General features: G+C 33.3%; 2 protein-coding genes across 2 annotated transcripts; one reads left to right on the forward strand and one right to left on the reverse strand.

Annotated features, from left to right (window-relative positions):
* Positions 1–1,498: 1,498 nt before the first annotated feature.
* LOC116030061 (fructose-1,6-bisphosphatase, cytosolic) lies at positions 1,499–5,275 on the reverse strand. The gene is made up of 12 exons (XM_031272173.1): positions 4,853–5,275; positions 4,282–4,329; positions 4,103–4,177; positions 3,948–4,009; positions 3,767–3,833; positions 3,561–3,674; positions 3,301–3,387; positions 2,976–3,046; positions 2,820–2,885; positions 2,064–2,150; positions 1,905–1,980; positions 1,499–1,771 (listed from the first exon to the last, which is right to left on the reverse strand). The coding sequence occupies exons 1-12, from the start codon at positions 5,009–5,011 to the stop codon at positions 1,667–1,669; spliced, it is 1,017 nt and encodes a 338-aa protein (XP_031128033.1). The 5' UTR covers positions 5,012–5,275; the 3' UTR covers positions 1,499–1,666.
* Positions 5,276–10,933: 5,658 nt separating this feature from the next.
* Positions 10,934–13,286, forward strand: LOC116031433. The gene is made up of 2 exons (XM_031273647.1): positions 10,934–11,265; positions 11,485–13,286. The coding sequence occupies exon 2, from the start codon at positions 11,627–11,629 to the stop codon at positions 12,956–12,958; it is 1,332 nt and encodes a 443-aa protein (XP_031129507.1). The 5' UTR covers positions 10,934–11,265; positions 11,485–11,626; the 3' UTR covers positions 12,959–13,286.
* The last annotated feature ends 6,783 nt before the right edge of the window (positions 13,287–20,069 follow it).

Below are 20,069 nucleotides of genomic sequence, written 5' to 3' on the forward strand. Positions count from 1 at the left end.
GGCTAAGGAGAGTAGTGTCACTAAAACAGTGGCCATTAGAGACTCCATTATATTGTTGCAACGCTTAATTGCTATGATATGATATTATTGGCAACCCCCAAGTTGCATGCCCTTTTATAGCTTCACTTTTCTCCTTACCACTATTAATTTAACTTTTTTTTTTCTTAGCTTAGCTTGCATATATTGTTTTGGTGTGTGAGAGGTGAGCTTCCGTTCATATTTTAATTAAGAAGTTAAACCAAATGCAATAAGATAATGAAGTACTGTTGCGTGACTTTTGTAAAGTGTTGTACGACGTTGGTAGCTTTGTTTCAAGAGTTTGTCTTTGCATCAAATGGTACATACCGCGTACCTTGTATTTTAAGATATCACTATTTATATAATTATGATAATTTTGATCTATTTGTGTATTTCTTGCATGATTGAGATAAACAAACGAACTTATAATCTTGTGCAGTGGTTATCAAGTCTAAATCTGACCAATTTAGTTGGGGTTGTTCCCGTGTGAAAGTCTGACTTATAATCTTGTAGTTATCAAATCAACCATCTTATCAATTTGGTTAGGGTTGTCCCATGTTGGATGCTTAGCTTGTTGATATTTGTATACATTGGAAAATGGGAAAAATTATATTAAATGGGAAAGAGATAGAAGAGGATATGAATGTCAATCTTAACTCAAAAAGGTAAATTATTGTGTCGGACCGAGGTTCACATAGTTTTAAGATATATATAAAAGCTCATCTTTAGTATTTTTATTAAATTTGTAATGAAATTTTTAATAAATTTATTACAAAAAAAATATTTGTTATAAAAATAAATAATGAAAAAAACTTATTATAATTATAGTGTAAATATGTTAACTATTTTTAGTTAAATTTTAGAAATAAAGATTTAGATAAATTAATGATGTATAAATGTATATATATTAATGCCAATTTATTAAAATTGAGTGTTTAGAATGCTATTTTTTTTTGAGTACTACTGACTCTGTTACAATGCAATATCTATTCATAGCTACTTTCTCAACCTATTGAAGCACAACAAGTCAACAGTTGTCTCCACTGAGACTCGAACCCACTCCATCATCCATATGAGAATGCTAATTTTAAAATGTAAAATTTTTTTAAGTTCAATTCACTTGATAAGCTCAAAATTTTAAGGTTAAAGTAAATTTTTTTAAACAAAATTAAAAAAAAAATGATAAACTTAAACTTATAAGTCTGATAAAACTAGATTGAAATTGAACATGCTAACCGATTGGTGAGTAGGTGTAAAATGGTTGAAATTTTCATGATTCACAATCCTAACCATTGTGGACTAAATCATATGGTATGCATTATCCAAATTAAACACCCTGTTAATCTCCATCAGATGTCACTTAGCTCAACGTTGGCAATGCTAATTAATACTCCGTATGTATGTGTTCACAAGAATGGTGACAGTGACACGTACTACTAAGTTTTTTTGAAAATGTACTACTAAGTTATATGCACGCATGTTGCAAGCTAAGTTGTAGGAATTAGTTATTTCGGTTATCAAGGATTACCTGCAATAAGTGTGTAATTGTTGAAGATAACAAGGGTTGTGAATTATATACTCGAAATTACAATTATCATAAAGCTTTGGGCCTGGTATGTGAAGACTGCAGAGGTTTGAGTCCCTCTGTTTACTCTTCAGCAGCATAAAGTGCTTTAATGGCCTCAACATCATCATAACTGCCCAGAAATATGGGAGAACGCTCATGGATCTTCTCTGGAACCAAGTCAAGGGCCTGTACATGAATTTATTTCAGAGTAAGTGTGTCACAACACTAGTCTTTAAAAATCTCAAACAAAAATCAGCTTCATAACCAAAAGTTAAGAAAAAAATCAGGCTATTCATAACCAAAAGTAAAGTGGTCATACCCGCAGTTTGCCAGTAAATGCTTGGCCTCCAGCCTGCTCCATTAAGAATGACATTGGAAACACTTCATATAGAACCCTGTTTTGTACAATTTCCATCATCATTAACTAGTTTTTATCAAGTTGTTTGTAAAGAACGTCTCGGGTTTCCTTTTAACTCACCGCAGCTTCCCGTTGGGACTTTTCTTATCAGCAGGGTACAAGAAGATGCCACCATAAAGTAATGTGCGATGAACATCGGCAACCATGCTGCATATCAGAAACCAAGAAAAGCACGAAAGTTATATTTTAAAACTTCCTACATCATAAGTTTGGTGTCATTTATTGCACAATCTGCTGGGTACCATAAAATCTAGATGAACCAACATATTCAGCAATTTTGTCTAACCCAAGTATACAACATTTCTGCTCTCTCCCCTTCAATAAAAAAAGAGAGAATGACCAATTCTTCTTACTCCCCTCAAAAATAACGATAATAAATAAATAAATAAAAATACTCCTAAGAGAAGGCCAGAAATGGACAAGTTTTTAGTTGTTAGCCATAAAAATGTGCTTCTATGGCAATCCTCATTATAAATATTACTCCGTACTCCATATTGTTATCTTAAGTGATCCCTCTACAACGCTAATGTACAGAGGCATCAACTTAGAAATGGAATCATAGAACCACAAAAATGTGTCTAAAGTAAATAGTTTCATTAGCCTGAAGGGTAAGTATAGAAATTGCAAGAACATAATTACAAAAGAACAGATTTATATTAGACTGTTTCCTTAGAACTTAAAACAGCTAGAGAAACTAAGTGGAAATATTGTCTTCATCAAATCAATATTTTTCAAATGCAAATAATATAGCAGATATGCTCCCATATTCATGAAAAGCCATGTAATTGCAGACACATTGTTGAGGAGTTTAAATACCTTCCGATGTATCTTAGAGACTTTGGTGATGAACCATCTTTAGGGAACTTGCAGTTTTCAACAAATCTGACAGTTAAATAATTATAAGACTTGATAGATAATGTATGAAAAGTAGAAACAAAAACAAATAGAAAAACCAAGGCCAGTCCAACATACTTTGCTGTTGGACCATCCCAGTTTTTAGCATTTCCTTCATTCACAGAATAGATCTTTCCTTTCTTTGGGATCTGTACTAAACCAATAGTCATAAGTCGGACTAAATAAATATGCAGTACTTAAGTTGTACATACAACCTAGAAAGAAGATATCAAATGGAATTAACAGTTTTCCTTTAGGGTAAATAAATATTCTAAAAATTAATGGTAAAGATCAGCCTGAACATTCAAAGTCTGTCGTATAAAATCCCATGAAAATCAAGAGAAATTAGGGTGTGTTGGAGACTCATAAATGCATCAGAAGTAGTATTACCAAACAACCGTACCTTGATATCTGGATGAGTTAGTATGAATTCCCCTAGTGATGGATCAAGGGTAAAGCCATTAACTCCAGATCCAGTGCTCAACACAAACTGCAAATTAAATCACTGAAATATCATGACGAGACAGACAAGTATTATCAATATGATGTAACAGTATAGATGACCAGGTAGATATCCAAGCTGAACTCAACACTATAATTGAATTGCAAGCCCAACCAGAAAATGGTAATGAAATTAAAGACAGAGTGGGCAATTTTGTATACCGTGCAGGAGCTCCCATACATGCAGTAGCCAGCAGCTAACATATTCTTCCCAGGTTGCAAAACATCACTTAATGCTGGTTCATGATCATCTTTGATCATGTAAATCCCAAAAATCTAGGTAAAAATAAGCAAAATTGAAAAATAAACCATTATAATCTTTAGTGTTTAGAAATAATTATTAGTAATAGTTGAGCAAGGAATCATACAGTTCCAATAGAAACACCACAATCAATGTTGGAAGATCCATCCAATGGGTCGAAAACAACACAATATCTGCATTTCAGAGCAAACAGTAATGCACTCGAATTAGAGAATGTTCAGATATCACAGATTTCGTATTCTAAAATTTCAGGTGGTTGTGAAACAGCGGTGAGCAACAGTACGCACTTTCCCCGCAATGGTGGCTTCACAAAGGTTGCCTCGTCATCTTCCTCAGAGACTAGAATGGACTGGAAAAAAAAATCAAAAATTGGGAATGTGTTCTGTTTGTGTAAATCGGGGGAAATGAAAAAAGGATTATATAAAGTCCTCCAGCAACTTACTGTTCGACCACTGCTAACCAAGGCTTTGATAAAAACTTCATTTGAGAGTACATCCAGTTTCTTTTGTTCTTCACCCTGTACTCAAGGTAAACCACTTCAAGAACAACATATTAAAGTAAAATATCCTAATGGAAACAGGACGGATAAATATCTTGAGGGATGATTGTGTATGCACTTGCCTGTACATTGGTCTCACCAGCAAGCCCTATGAGTTTCGCCAAACCAGCCTGCACAAAGTCACTAAACAACTAAGAATTTTGAGTAGAAATGGTTGAAACACCGAGGTTTTTGAAAGGAAAGGAAAGTTCATGAGTTGAACCTCCCCAATTTCATTTGATGATTTGTACGTGTATAACAGGGAATTTTCCATAGTAGGCCCATTTCTCGCTAAGGTTCAAAGCCTGGCTCCTTCCTATTTTTTTTTTGTATTTTTCTAGTTAACTACATTCGTACTACTCATCTCTGTTTCACTCCACCCAAAAGTGTGTAGGGAAGGGAAAGGGAATTCTTCCATTCAAACGATGCTAAGTTATTGTGCTCTGTCTTGGATTGGATTGGATTGTATTAGTATCATCACGCACAAAAGGAAGACTGGAAAGCAGTTAGTTCATCACACTAATCGTGTGTTTTTTATTTGGCATAAATCCTTGATTCATACAATACAAATAACCGAAAAACATAGAATAGAAGCAGAAAACTAAGAATTCCAGGTTCCGGCGGCAAAAGCAAAATGAAATGAATAGTCCGTACCTTGTTGACGGCAGTGCAGACGAATTTGCAGCCAAGGACAATGTGGTTGAGGAGGATGGTGAAGTCGCCACGAGACTCGGGGTGCTTCGTCTGCTCGTTCAGCACATACCTGGTTATGGTCATCAAGTCCGTCCGGTGAGCGTCCGCCGCGTGATCCATCTCTCCCGATCCCCTTCCTTGCTCAGCTAAACCCTTCTCAGCGGAAATGGGACACAATTGGAGCAACAGAGGTTTATATAAAGATGACGGAGGGCATTGGGAAATGGGAAATTGGAAACGGCCAATGGGGGTGGGGGATGGGGCTATCGAATAACTGTGGAAGGTGGGAGGACACGTGGAGGCAAGCCGTGATCCATGGCAACAGTGCCTGCCAAAAGATAACGCCTTTCGTCTTTGCCTTGACGTGGTGCATATTCGCCATCCTCATCCGGCGGTTATCCTGCAAAAACCCGTCCTTTCCTTTCCACACGTCTCTGACGTCTGCTTCCTTCCCTTTCCTTTCCATAAACTCTATCTCACTGTCAGCTCCGCCACGCCCATATATCATATTAATATCAACTAAGTCAAATATCTATTTTGTCAACTCTTATCTCTTGCCATAATTTATGTCCTCCGATATTTTTGGGCTCCACGCAATCACCAATCACAAAATATTAAATTCCTCTCATTATTTATCCCTACTTAACAATTACAAGACTACAAATTTTTTTTGAGTACTACTCAATCGGTTATAATATAGTATATGTTTATAAACTACTTTCTTAACCTACTGCAGCACAAAGAGTTAGAGATTACAAATTTAATTTTCAATAGGAACTCCTTAATTATGCTTATGCAGTCAATTACTTTTTCAAGGTTATAATTTTTTTTTTTGATATTACAATCTATATTTAATTTTTATGTGTTTCTTTGATACAAATTCATTTTTAATGTATTAAGGGTGTATTTGATTCGCACATAAGAATTTGAATTTGAATGAAAATCAAATAATTAGTAATGGTAATAAATTTTAGTGAAAGTATTTTGCATGTTTGGTAGTATGGTAAAATTGAAATGATTACCAATATTGATGTTTGATTGTGTATGACCTTATAATGAGAATAAATGTTTTAAAAATACAAAAAAAAAAATAAAAAATCAAGACAATTTATCATAATATAATGACATTCAAATAATAAATATGAACCAAAAAAAATCAAACCAAAAATCTGAAAGTACGAATTCAAACTTGAAAATTATATTATCAAATACTGTTAAGCAATAAGCAAAGCACAAAGAGTCAATATTTGTCTCCACTAAGACTCAAACCCACCTCATCTATATGAGATTACAACCGGATGTCACTCGACCACAAAGTATTATCCACTTTTTTTTAATACTAAACTTGTTGAATTATCCAAGTTAGCCCACCTTTGTTATCCTCCAATCAAATATGAGAAACTTGCATGATATTTTTTTTTCTAAATACACATTATTTTTTAATGTTTTTTATTTTTTATTTTTTGTAGTTTTAAATCATTACTTAATTTAATTTTATTAAAATAATATTTTTAATTCAATTACTTTTTTTTAAAACTCTAATTTCAATACCTAATTTTTTGTGTAATTAAATTACATTTAATCATGGTGGTGTAAATAGTCATATTTACACTCTAATTGTTATTTACACCACCTATGAAATTATTGAAATTTGTGACCTTTTTAGAATTTCAAGATTATTTACACCTAAGGTGGTACAAATAGCAACACCCTTTCTATTTTAAAAATTAGCGAATAAGGTAAATTACATATGTATTTTGTAACTGGTTTATAAATCTCAAATGCTTACACATTAGTGCACAATAAACTTAAATTCACTGATGCAAAACAAAAACAAAAAATTTAAATTCATAGAGACCAGAATTAAAAAGATTCATTGAGTGGGGCATCGTGATCTTTAAGGTTCGTTTGTGATGATCCAGTTGCATATTGCAATCCCTTTAATTTGTTCGAGGGCATCTGTCGCTATTGCTTTACAAATTAATGTCTTTCAGGTTCATTTGAATGAATATTGTTGTATTCTAAGCATATTGTTATCATATTAATTAGATGTGGATTGAGTGGAGGGTCTAAGTTAAAAAAAAAATTAGAGAAAATAGTTAAATAGACCAATCAATTATATTAATATATTAAAAGTTACTATTAGACCCTTAAATAATAAAAAAAAATCAATTGAACAATTAAACTTGTAAACATGTTGCAATTAACACCTTAAACATATTACCAAAAAATAGCTAGTTAATTTTTCTTTGTGTGGGCATCATGTTTTTTTTTTTTTAATAAAAAAACTATGTTTTTTTTTTAATAAAAAAACTATGCTTTCTTTTTTTTTTAAAAAAATAAATAGCATCACCAAATAGAGAAGCTGCCAACCCGATCGGACAAAGAAGCTAATGGGCTTTTTCCACCCGATATGAATAGAGAAGTTGGCCTAGCTTTTCGTCCACACAAATTATATCGTGGACCAGAGCTAACCTTGCTTGATACTTGATAGACCTTAGTCCAAAAGTTGCATGACAATCACCCGGCAAATTATACTGTGCACCGCGGTGCACATAGCAATGTGCACCACGTACCTAAACGATGTCGTTTTGAGCATTGTAAACTAATCGTCCGTTTTTTTTTTTGAAAATCATGTTTCCCGTTTCGGCCGGTCTCTGTATTTATGTTAATATTCTGTGTATTACAGACAATCATTCTGTGTATTCTAGGCAACCGTTCTGTGTATTATAGGCAACCGTTATGTATATTCATGTTAGTAACACATGTTGTGATTTCATGTTAGTAACACATGTTGTGATGTGTTTGTGCATTCGAATGTTTAGGAGGATGAGTTCTGTGTATTTTGTGTAAATATTATGTGTATTCATGTTATTAACACAAGTTGTGATGTGTTTGTGCATTCGAATGTTATGATGATGAGTTCTGTGTATTTTGCGTCAATATTTTGTGTATTATGGGCAAACATTCTGTGTATTCTAGGCAAACGTTCTGTGTATTCTATATAATGATTATGTGTATTATAGATAATGAATTCCCTGGAGTCATTCGCGTCCACTAACTTATGTGTATTTTGTGTCAATATTCTGTGTATTATGGGCAAACATTCTGTGTATTCTAGGCAAACGTTCTGTGTATTATAGATAATGATTATGTGTATTATAGATAATGAATTCCCTGAGTCATTCGCGTCCGCGTCTACTAACTCCGAAACGACGTCGTTTTACGTACGTGGTGCACATTGCTATGTGCACCGTGGTGCAGGGTATAACGATTGCAATCACCCTCCTTCTGTTTGTTCGTTTGTGTTTTTTTTCTTCAATTTTATAATTATTTTTTTTTTAATAAAAAGCTCATCAATTTCTCAATCATTGGAGTTAGCTCTAAAATGTTATCCTATCTTTTTCGATCTTTCAAATTAAATTGGGTACTATAGATTCGACATTTGAATTGAGACCATATGGTTGATTTTGAGTTCGGTTCCTCAATGTTACGAACCAAAACTGTTGTCTTCAAACCTTTTTAAATCAATTTATGATCACATACTTACATGAACATATCTATTTATTTTTTGACTCATGGATGAGGTATTTGTTAGTGTAAATCTGAACACTAATGATGTTGAAATCATAGATTGGATTAAAACTTACATTGTGGAATAGGATGCAATATAACAATGATATTGTTGAATGAAAAGCATTGAGTAGCAAGGAATTGAACTTGCTAAGAATGTAAATATATTCAAATTGTTTTCTTGTTTTCAGGTTACAAAAATAGTAGTTATACTATCTGTTATATAGGAGCAAAATTTACTTGGTGCATATGTAATTTCAGGTATTAACTACAGGTTTTCCTTGTTATTAACAAAAATAGTACTCCGTTTTTACAATAATTGTTTTAAAGTTACAATATTTAAATGGTTACAAATGAAATACATAACTATCTACATGCATCCTCTCTCATTTTGTCTTGACGATACTCTTTGATATATCACCAACACAATTTTGGGGGTGTTTGGCAATTGACAGTTAGATGATGACTAATAACTGATAGTTGATAGCTGATTGTGTTAGTTGATTTGACAAGCTAATAGTATTATTAGCTAATTATAACAAAAAAAATGTTTGTTTAGTTGTATACTATTAGCTGATTACATGTAAAATGACGTATAAGGACATACGTATATTGTGTTATTTATTTAACTCTTAATTTTTTAACTTTATTATTATAGTTGTGTTATTATTAATTATTTTGTAACTATTATTATTTATTATTATTAATAATGTGAAAATTATAACGAAATACTCCGTAGTTAATAATAATTTAATATAAAAAATATGATTTCAAATAAAAATATAATAAACATAAGTTGTTAATAATAACTCAACATAACGGTTAACACAATTATGTGTGTGTGGGTGTGTGTATGTACATAAATATACGTTTGTGTGTATGTCTTAGGCAATTAGGCAATTTAGATCCCAAACTCTAGACGATTCTAATGATATTAAAAATGTAAATTTGAATAAATATAAATATCACAATAACAAACAACTATTAACGGTAAATCGTACTTTTAAAACAAAAATACAGTCAGTTGATCGATATAAATAAGCTACTCAAAGTTTTTTTGTTTTTTTTTTGTTTTTTTTTTTTTTCATTTTTAACTTATTGACATCAGTCAAAAAACTGTTTACCAAACATCCAAATTAGTTATTTGACCTGCTAAACAAGTTAAAGTTTGTCAAATAAGTTAGACTTCGATTGATAAATTGTTTTCTAAACACTCTAAAATCTAATGAGTATAACTAACTTTGATATATATCATCATAGTTGTTGGAGATATTTGAATGGATACAACAGAGCTACCACCTCGATTGTTCAAATCTTCTTGCCTTGAACTTCTTATTGATACGAAGTATTTGTTTACTTGAATTTCTAGGTCGATTGTTTAGCTGGTGGCCCCCCGATGGTAATTTCCCAACAGTACTAATTATACAATGATGATTATTAATCTTGGTATTGATTATTGCTATGTATATGTACTAAAAAAAACTCAATAAAATATTTAAATAATCATCCTGCATTATAAAGCAACGAACTTTACTCTAGCTAAGCCCAGTTATTGTATCTCAAAATGGTTACAATTATGCCAAAGACCTTATAGTTAAGTGGTATATTTATGAGTCTTTAATAGAAATACCTTATAGTTAAGCGGCATACCTATGACTCTCTCAAGTAAAGGTCATAGATCTTATAGTTAAGCGGCATAGCTATGTCTCTCCTAAGTAGAGGTTATAGATTTGAACCTCACTTCTTTACTTTTAACTTTTAAGTTATCATTTACATGGTTGAGCGACATAATTATGACTCTCCCAAGTAGAGGTCATAAGTTTAAAAAATGATTAATTTGAAATTGTCACTGAAAGACATTAACTCTAAAGTGTTTGGTTGGATGGAAAACATTTTCCAAGGAAAATGTTTTCCTTAAAGTGAGGAAAATGGTGTTTTATGTTGTTTGGTTGGATGGAAAACAAGTTCCATTGGAAAAAGTTTTCCTTAACAATGAGGAAAACATTTTCCTAGCAAATCTTATGTATTTTGTCTTCCATGGAAAACTTTTTCCATTGAAAACTAGTATCACAATTTTACGCTCCCATACTTTATTAATTACTCTTATTATTATTATTATTATTGTGTAGGGTTATATATGTCATTATACTCATTATTCATTACCATTCCAAACCCAACCAAACAATGAAATTTATATTCCCAATAATTTCTTTTCTACCAACCAAACAATAGAATCTATTTTTCTGGTAATTTGTTTTCTATGGAATTTAAATTCCATTTTCTTCAAATATTTTTCCAGCTAACCAAACGAGCTGTAAGTTTATAATATAAAAACTTTTAAAAAATTTGTAGTAATTAAAGGGAGGGCATGGGCTGACGTCTGACGGGTAATTATAAAAATGCAAATTGAGAGAATTCTGTGCTCCAAAGTATTATTTATTTGCTTTTATTCTCCCAGTGGGCATAAATTTTGGGAAAGAATGCAGAGAAGTATGCAAAAAGGTGATTCCATTCCATGCTTGACTGCTTGAGAGTTGAAGCTGGGGCCAGAATTTTCTTTGTTTGCTGGCTGGCTTGGTGACTGGTGAGTTGGTGTAATCACATTTTAGCCTATTTGTGGGAGATGCGTGTGGTGAGCACGAAAATTTCGCACAATTGGGTCCCGCCGATTCCTCCGCCCATACATTGAATCTGCAGCGTCTCCCAATTTTGCCTTTTTTCCTTTCTATTCTACTGTACACCAAACACCTTCTTCTTCTTTCTGCTTCTTCTGGAATCTGGAATCTTGGCTGAAAATTATGGTAAGTTCTTGTTTTTCTTACAACAGAGATTTGATTTTTTTGTTTTAAATTGTTGCTTTTGGGCATTTTAGGTTGTTGGTGTTAATGGGTATCCTTGAATGGTAAACATAATCAAATCCTTCTGTGGGATTTTAGTTAATTGCCGGATACGCGCATAATCTTTACTTATATAGTTGGATTGCTTGAATTGATTATTTAGATTGGTTATTATGTTCTCAGGGAATAGTGAAGTGAAATGGATTGATTTTTCATGAATTGGGGAGTCAAAAACTGGTTCTTTGAAGTAAATGCTTTTCTTTTGGACAAGGGTTTAGTGCTTATGAACTAGGGTATAGGGAAAGAAATAGTTTTTAGCTGAGGAATGGAAGGAAATTTATCATCAGGGAATATGATGACTGGCAATGGTTCTTACCCAAATATGGATTTGCAAGGTTCAATTAGGGTTCATCATCATCAACCCCAACAGGTTGGGCTTCATCAACAACAGCATCACTCTCTTCCTAGACAAGGGTCAATGGTTCGCCCCCCAATTCATGAGAGTTTTCCCCTCTCCATTGGTGGTCCACAAGGTTGTAATAAGAATATTTCTTGGAATGACTATGGCAGAGGTGAGGGGGTTAAATCTGCAAGTGATGAAGAGGAGCCTAGCTTTGCAGAGGATGCTGCTGAGGGCTACAATGATCAGAATAGGGGGAAGAAGGCACCCATGTGGCATCGTGTGAAATGGACTGACCAGATGGTGAGATTGCTAATTACTGCTGTTTCTTACATAGGTGAGGAGGCAGCTGCAGAACACAGTGGAAGGAGAAAATGCTCTAATTTGCATAAAAAAGGGAAATGGAAATTGGTATCGAAGGTCATGGCTAAAAGGGGTCATTTTGTTTCCCCTCAACAATGTGAGGATAAGTTCAATGATCTGAACAAAAGGTACAAGAGACTGAATGAGATTCTTGGGAGGGGAACTTCTTGTGAGGTTGTTGAGAATCCTACACTTTTGGATTTGATGGATCACATATCAGAGAAAACAAAGGAGGAAGTTAGAAAAATATTGAGTTCTAAGCATTTGCACTATGAAGAGATGTGTTCTTACCACAATGGGAACCGTTTACATCTTCCTCCTGATCCTGACTTGCAACGTGCACTACGCTTGGCTCTTAGAAGTAGAGATGATCACGATGACAATGATGTGAGGGGGCATGGACAAGATAACAATTATGAGGATGATCAAGATGATGAGCTAGATGAGCATGAGCGTGATCAGTGTGAAGAAAATCATAATTTTAATGTTCATCACAGGATGTATGTGGTGCCTGCAGGGGGCTCTGGAAAGAGGGCAAAACCAAATGTTAACCTTGGCAATTCCTTGAATTCCCAAGATTGTAGCATGACTTTCAGTTTTCAGACACAAAATGCTAATGGAGATGCAATGCAAACATTATCTGATGGTGTGAGGGGAAGTGCTTCACAGAAGAAGTGGTTGGATCATCGTACTCTTCAGCTTGAAGAACATAAGCTACATATTCAGGTACAGATGTTGGAATTGGAGCAAGAGCGCCTCAAATGGCAAAGATTTAATAGGAAAAAAGACCATGAGTTGGAAATGATGAGGATGGAAAACGGGAGGATGAAACTTGAGAATGAACGCATGGCAATGGAGTTGAAATGGAAGAAGATGCTTACAGACAATAGTTAACCAATCAACACTTCTATCAGAAGGAGGACGACTTTGTCCAGCAGATTTTCCTTTTTTCTTTTTACCTTCTGTGGATGGTTCAGGGTCACATCTTTTTGCTGAATGCATTCAGAGTAAAAAAGCTGTTATTTAGCTGCTTTGTTTATAGTGTTTATTGGAGATTTTTATGTGTTGGAAACTGGATTTCTCTTTCTTCCCAAGTTTGTGGTCTCCTGCTGTAATTTTGGGAATTTATTATTTAGCTTAAAAATTTCTTGAGTCAACATTTTTTTCTTCCTTTTAATGCACCTTCTCTGATCTAATTAATGCTAATTGTTTTTGTGCTTTCTGTAACTGGCTTTTAATGCACCTTCTCTGATCTACTTGTTTGTTGACTACTTTTTGCTTTCATTAGGGAAACAATTGGATATTGGAATAATAATAAGCCACATTTGGGCTTTCCAGAAGCATCATATTCAATAAACTTTAGAGGTTTCACTGTATTTACTACATGTGGTGCAACAAGTTATAAAGAAGAATGTGAAGACCTATGATGCAAATCTGCAAAAGTCTGTAATGTTTGGTAGACTGATGATCTAGGCATGCCATATGAGATTAGGTGGCATAAATGCTTAAAAATATATAGCTGCCTGCTTAATAATGTTGTATATGAAGTTGTATGATCTCTGAAGTAGCTTGATTACAATTGGCTGACTAATGGATATTTTAATGGTCTCTCTCTGTGTGTTGGAAAGTGAATATAATTCAGTGGTAGAACTGGGAAAAGCCTGTTTCCTGAGAGATAAGGTACATCTCTTTGCTATATCTTCAAATCTTCAATTACCTATTTGATGACCATTTTCAATAATCTTTCTCCTATTGTCTTGTTGATGACATTGTTGATGACATTTATGTACTTGAATATCTTTCAGGCATTGGTCAACTGATTCCTCTTCCGGAACTATTCTATGGTTCTTAACATGATTTTGAAAGTAAAGTACAAACTGAATTGGATCTTAACATTAATTAGTTTAATATAGGCATGCTCCAAATTAATTCTGGTGCACCAAAAGTTGTCTATCATCTAGGTTCATTTTCTTGATTTGCTAGGTGCCAAGCTGATAGGTTCATCTACCTGACTTTCCAGTTGGCATACCCTTGGATCTTTTTATGAAGCTTGTGTTCGTGAAACCCTACCCTGTCTGCATCACTCCTTGTTCATAGAATTGCAGCCTAATAAAACTTTCTGAGATTTATTTAAAGTCATCATGTTGAGTCACTAGGAGATAAGTATTGGTTGCCTTCCATCATGAGCATAGTTGAATGACCAACTGACAAGCATGCCTCTGCTTTACCAGAGGGGAAAAAGTGTTCTCAGTTGATCAAATTTGAGAAAACTTGAGTTCCTTGTATTAGTAGATTCCCAAAGGTTCCTTTGTACTGCATTTTTTTTAATACACTTATTCTTGCTTATTGGTGTAAAATTCTTAGTATGCCTTTTATGCTGCAGAGATTGTGTTCAGATTTACACGTGAAGCTAACAACTAAGATGCTATCCTTTACCTGAAATGAAGAACACTTAATGGACTGTGATTATATCTTTTTATTTGTCTTAATGCCTCCTTTTCTCCTTTTTAAATGTATTTGGCATATCTTATGTTTGTTATATGAAGATCTTTATCAAATCTAAATGATTTAAGGCAGCAAAAGCCACATAATTTATTCGGGGGGATGAACAAATTCTAGTTTATAAAATGTTCAGGTTGACTAGGTAAGATAGTTACAATTTGGGAGGCCCAGTTTGTTGTGAAAGAGGAAATTATATTGACAGGACTTATTGCGCTCTGAATTTTGGGAGGCCCAGTTTGCAGATGCTATAAGGCTATTGCTTTTAGGAAAGTAAATTCATGTAGGACTTATTGCGCTCTGAATTTTGGTATAGATCTCTAAGGTTTGTGTGTGTGTGTGTGTGTGTAAACAGATGGGGAAACATCAGGTTAGGTGGGCCCAAGGTTTCAGACAAACATAGAAACTGGGAAATGAAGAGAGTTGGAAGCTTTTTGGACTGATGAACAGTATGACCATAGAAGCTGTGGAAAAGAAAATGAAAATGGAAGGGGAAACCTTCTATCAAGTGGGAAGGTTAATATCTTGAGGGGCATAAATTCACTGGGAATAGTTTCAGAAGTTAAAACAGTGAAATATTCTTCAAAATTCATTTACAATACTCCAAATTTCATCCCTTACTGTCTGAATTAGAAAATGACCATTCACACCCCTAGGCGGTTTCAGTTTTCAGAACAATGCTTTTTAACTGATGTAGATATTTGTGTGACTAATACTTTTGGTGTGGTAAACATCTCAAAAGGACCACTAATTTATCACACAAATAAACCAGCCATGTATGTGTACTTGTTTCGCGAAATAATTTGCTTTGAGTAGCTCTGAAATTGTCAGGTCTGTGACTATGTAATCATGCCATTACACATTAATGAATAGCATTACAAATTAGTAGGTTGCCAGGACTACAGTGTTTCAGGTGAACATACTCCACTGTGCATTTTAACAGTGTGCCCCCACAACACTTAATTGCTTCATGCTATAGTGAATCCATCATTTTACATGGCTATCGCTTTTCTTGTTTTCCGATAATAAACCTTGCAATGCCAAATTGTGACAGGTTATTTGTTACCACCTATCTGTTGACATTATCTCAGGTTACATCTTGAAATCCTCAGATGATGGCTGAAAGGTGTGGTTTCATTCCCCTTCACAGGTTGACTTTTCAATTGTCTCGATCAGACGGAGGACGCTACTAACCGAATGGCAAAGCAGAAAACAGGACCAAAGGTACGGTTAGATCCCGTCCCAGGCAGTAAGTCGAGACGTTTCTGTTTCCCAAAGTGTTGCCCTGTAGTGTGTAGCATCCTATGTGGTTTGAATTTGTGAAGGTCCTATCTTGAAGTTGTCATGTACATTTGATTGCAACTGAAGCTTAGTACATTGTTGAACATGGTTGCTGGGTAGGATACAAAATTTGCTGCTTCTCTTTATGGGGACATTGCCTGGGTATGCCCACAGTACTCTCACCTTTCTGTTTTTCAAATATACATCTATCTTGTTGCCAACACTTGCCATTCATCAGTTTCATTTCAAGCTTGATTAATTGCTCAACAGATGAGTAATAGGGTACCATCAGTTCATTTCAAACTCAATTCTTGAATACATTACTGCTATTTTTAACCATTTCAGTACTAAAACAACTGAACATAACCCACCAACTTGAGATGGTTGGTACTGTCAATGGGCTACTAAGAACAACCCCAATAGTCATTTTACTATTTTAGGGGGATTTTTTGTGATTTTTTTTTTTTTTGTGAGGTGGAGGGCAATCATCGTTCTATAAACCATGAATAAAATGTACATTTTTAGTATACTAAAGATACATTATTTGTGTATTAAAGATACATTATTTAATATATTATCAAATACAGTACATTCAGTACATAAATAATGTATATTTAGTATATTAAAAATGTACTTTTTGTTTATGATCCACAAAAAAATTTGCAAGTGCCGGGAGAGAAGGGAGGAGTGAGAAAATGGGTTTAGAGCGACCCAAGAGGTTTTTTGAGGGGTTTTTAAAAACTTTTGAGCTGATGCGGAAGAGAGAAGTGAGAGAAGAGAGAAGAAAATTGAACTCCTGTAAAAAGAAATTAATGTTGTAGGTGCACATGTCGGACCCGTAAAAAGCCTACAATTTTTTAAAACTCTAACAGTTGAGTTTGCTCTTAGATAATTGACATTTTTTGTGGCTTCAAAAAAGAAAAAAGAAAAGAAAAAGGCATTGTTGGTGCTCATGACCCATCAATTTTATTTTATTTTTTTGAAAACCCCATCAACTTTATTTATTTCTTCCTTGTTGACAAAAAAAACCTGACATTTATTTTTAACTGTTTGGCTTGCTACTTTAATACAACTATAAGGTAGGATGATAGACTCTTATTCATATATGTGTGCGCTTTCAAGTAAAAGTCAATTTAGTCTCATACATCTTTATAATGACGAGTTAAGTCATTTCGTATTGACAAACGAGCCCGAATGTAAACAATTCTTAAATTGGGATATAAGTATGTCTGTCATTTCAATCCCAATTGATGAAAGTTGGCACAGGAGGTTTGATGGAAAAAAAAATACAAAAAGGTCTAAAATTGCAAACAAAAAGCTTATCCATAACTCCATAAGAAGTGCAAGTGCCTCTCTTACATCACATGGAAGTGGACGTAAGTAAAATAAAAACGTTAAAAAAGAAAAAAACGGCAGAGTGGGATCTGAGAGTAACGTTACGCTTTCACACTCTCTCTTCTTTTTCCCAGTTGTTGGCTGTCATATATGAGAGACATTTTTCAATTGCTATATTATGGGTTGTACTCAACCAGTCAACATGTATGGGACGCAATGAATATTTAGTTGAATTATCATGAACAATATACCGTTGATTTTTCGAGGCATTTTAGTCAATGATCAAATCAATATTCAGTAAGTATATCAATTTATATAAATCTTCGAACTGATTTATTAGAAAAATGTTATGTGTACTCTCATTTTCTACTCTTAACTTTTACTCTCTCACACAAAATTTTGATATAGACGCTTGTATTTCGACCCACATAAAAAAAAATAACTTATCAAAACTCGCCACATTAAGGAGTAAAATTTGAGAGTACATATAATAAAACTTGATTTATTATTCAACTCTATATAAAAAGATGAAAAACTCAAGACTTTATTTTAAGAGATTAAATTGTGAGTTATTTTACTCCGTAGTTTTGTTCGTGCGTGATAAAGGGGTTAATTTTAAATATAATAAACAGCACATGCTTGGTGGGTCCCAAATTAGGATATAATTTGGGGGAGACTTTCAACATTCGTTTTTTGCACAGTAGGCTGAGGCTGAATGTGGGCTTTTTGAAGTGGCCTTTCTCTGTGGTCCATTGCTGGGCCCATTAACAGTGACTCGTGGCTTGCACTTTCATTTTCATGGGCCTCACTTCTACTTCCCCCACTTGTAATTTTAATTTTACTTTCTTTTTAATTTTTTAAATAAATAATTCCTTTTTTTTTTCCTTTTCTTTTTAGATATAGTAATAATAATAATAGGAAAACAATTTCAAGAAAGTCTTTCTGGAATCTCTTTAGGGCCAATCACAACTTCCATTCTTGATTAAGTAATAATTAACTCAATAATGATGACATTAATCACTATCTTTTCCTTTTAAGACATTCTCAAGGCATATAGCTCTTGATCAACTTTGCTTTCCCTTATGGGTATAATTTAACTATAAGTCTTGAATTTGAGTCCCGAGAATGCAACTACCTTAAAATCAATGAGTGCGTTGTGCCTTTGCCACCCTTCGAACATAATTAGTCCACGGTGTATAGAGTCTTAGCGTATCTTGACTAAAAAAATCTATGATTTGACCCAAAAGAATTTGTTTTCTCGGTAATACCACAAAATTGAACTCCGGCAATTAATATCTATTTAAAAATTAATAATTTTTAAGGTTGAGGTGCAAAAGAAAAGGAAAGAAAGAGAATAGACATATCTCCCAAAAGTGAATTAATTCTTCATATTGATCGGTTTTATTCGTGTCATGAATTGACTGAATCTATTAAAAATTAATCATATTATTTTGTGCTAATAATGAAAAAATAAATACGTAGTAAATTATAAGGGAAAAAATAAAATGAATATGAATGGGTTGGGTAATTAAGGAGGAAAATGGATGCGTGGTGGGATTGGGAACACAAGAACGGAACAGTGTTAATTAGAGTGGGCATGTGGATTATGATGATTTAGGCACGTTCACATGTTGCATTGCTTGGATAAATAAAAGCATATTTAATCAACATCTTTTCGGGTGTGTTTTTAAAGCTTGTCTTTGTGAGCCATATTGGTGTGTAATTAAGTGTCCACATGCTTCTGTATCATATCTTGCTAATCACTCCATCTTTCTTTATTATTTTCTTTTTACTCCCTAAAGCTTCTACTTATTAAACATGAATGAATTAATGATGCCCCAAATACACCTCAACTCCTTTATCAGTTTAAAAATTGAAAAGTTAGTAGCTTTACTTAATTCGCTTGCAGCTGCATATAACATATCGAATTTGATTCTAATTGAACGAGCCCTGTTATAGTAATCAATATACAAAAATTCAATTAGTCAAACATTTTTAAGAACTCGTAGACCATTGAAATACATCATTTAAAGTAAAATTAACTATTTTTTTAATTTAATCAATATGTTAAGTTAAATGGAGGAAATTAAGAATTGAAATAGATTATGCCCATTTGCAGATTTGGATATCTAAATTAAAGTTTTGGGTTTTTAAAAAAAAGATTCTAATAATGTGAATAATAAGTTTTGTTATTTAATTCATATATCAAGATGACATTACAATTTATTTATAGAACTCTAAAAACTTTAATTTACGAGAAAGTTTGCAGTATCTATCCGGCGAAATAATTTATTTTTGAGTGAAGCTCATCTTACTTGTAACCTTAGGCAGCAAAGGAGGTAAATCGGGACCAACGCAGAACCCTTAAAGACTATGCAAATTATAATATGAGTCTATGATGGAAATTTATTACGTTTAAACTGAACACATTTTCATCATTAATCATTATAATGCTTATTGAGTTAATTCGAATTAATATTTCAATATTAAAAAAGTATATATAACGAGTTTTGGTAAATATTCATTATTCTTAAAGAAAATGCTCACGGGACTAATTTGCTCATACCAATATTCCCAAACAGGTCATAATTCTGTGTTTCCATTTTTGGTAATATTTTCTTTTTATTTTTAGAATTAATTAAAAGACTATATTATTTTGTAAATATTTATCCAAAAACTAAAAAGTGGGGGGACCAGTGGCCATCTTGATTTTTATGGCTATCGAACATAGATTATCGTCAGATGTATACACTAAGAATAAAATAATTAAAATAGGCATATCAGTTCAATAGTTGATTGAAACACAGTATTTATCGTAGTAAATACATAAATTTAATTTGACATTAAGGACACAAACTTCTCTTGAATCATCTTTTTTTGTTTTGAATAC

This window comes from Ipomoea triloba, chromosome 1, assembly GCF_003576645.1.
Source record: "Ipomoea triloba cultivar NCNSP0323 chromosome 1, ASM357664v1".
In the NCBI taxonomy this organism is placed as follows: Eukaryota; Viridiplantae; Streptophyta; class Magnoliopsida; order Solanales; family Convolvulaceae; genus Ipomoea; species Ipomoea triloba.

Excerpts from the sequence above, each read along its gene's own strand:
- LOC116030061 (XM_031272173.1), bottom strand. The coding sequence starts at position 5,011 with ATGGATCACGCGGCGGACGCTCACCGGACGGACTTGATGACCATAACC. Across the intron at positions 3,675-3,766 it reads GTGGTGTTTCTATTGGAACT|ATTTTTGGGATTTACATGAT; the intron begins GTATGATTCCTT and ends ATTTTTACCTAG. Across the intron at positions 2,151-2,819 it reads TCTCTAAGATACATCGGAAG|CATGGTTGCCGATGTTCATC; the intron begins GTATTTAAACTC and ends TCTGATATGCAG.
- LOC116031433 (XM_031273647.1), top strand. The coding sequence starts at position 11,627 with ATGGAAGGAAATTTATCATCAGGGAATATGATGACTGGCAATGGTTCT.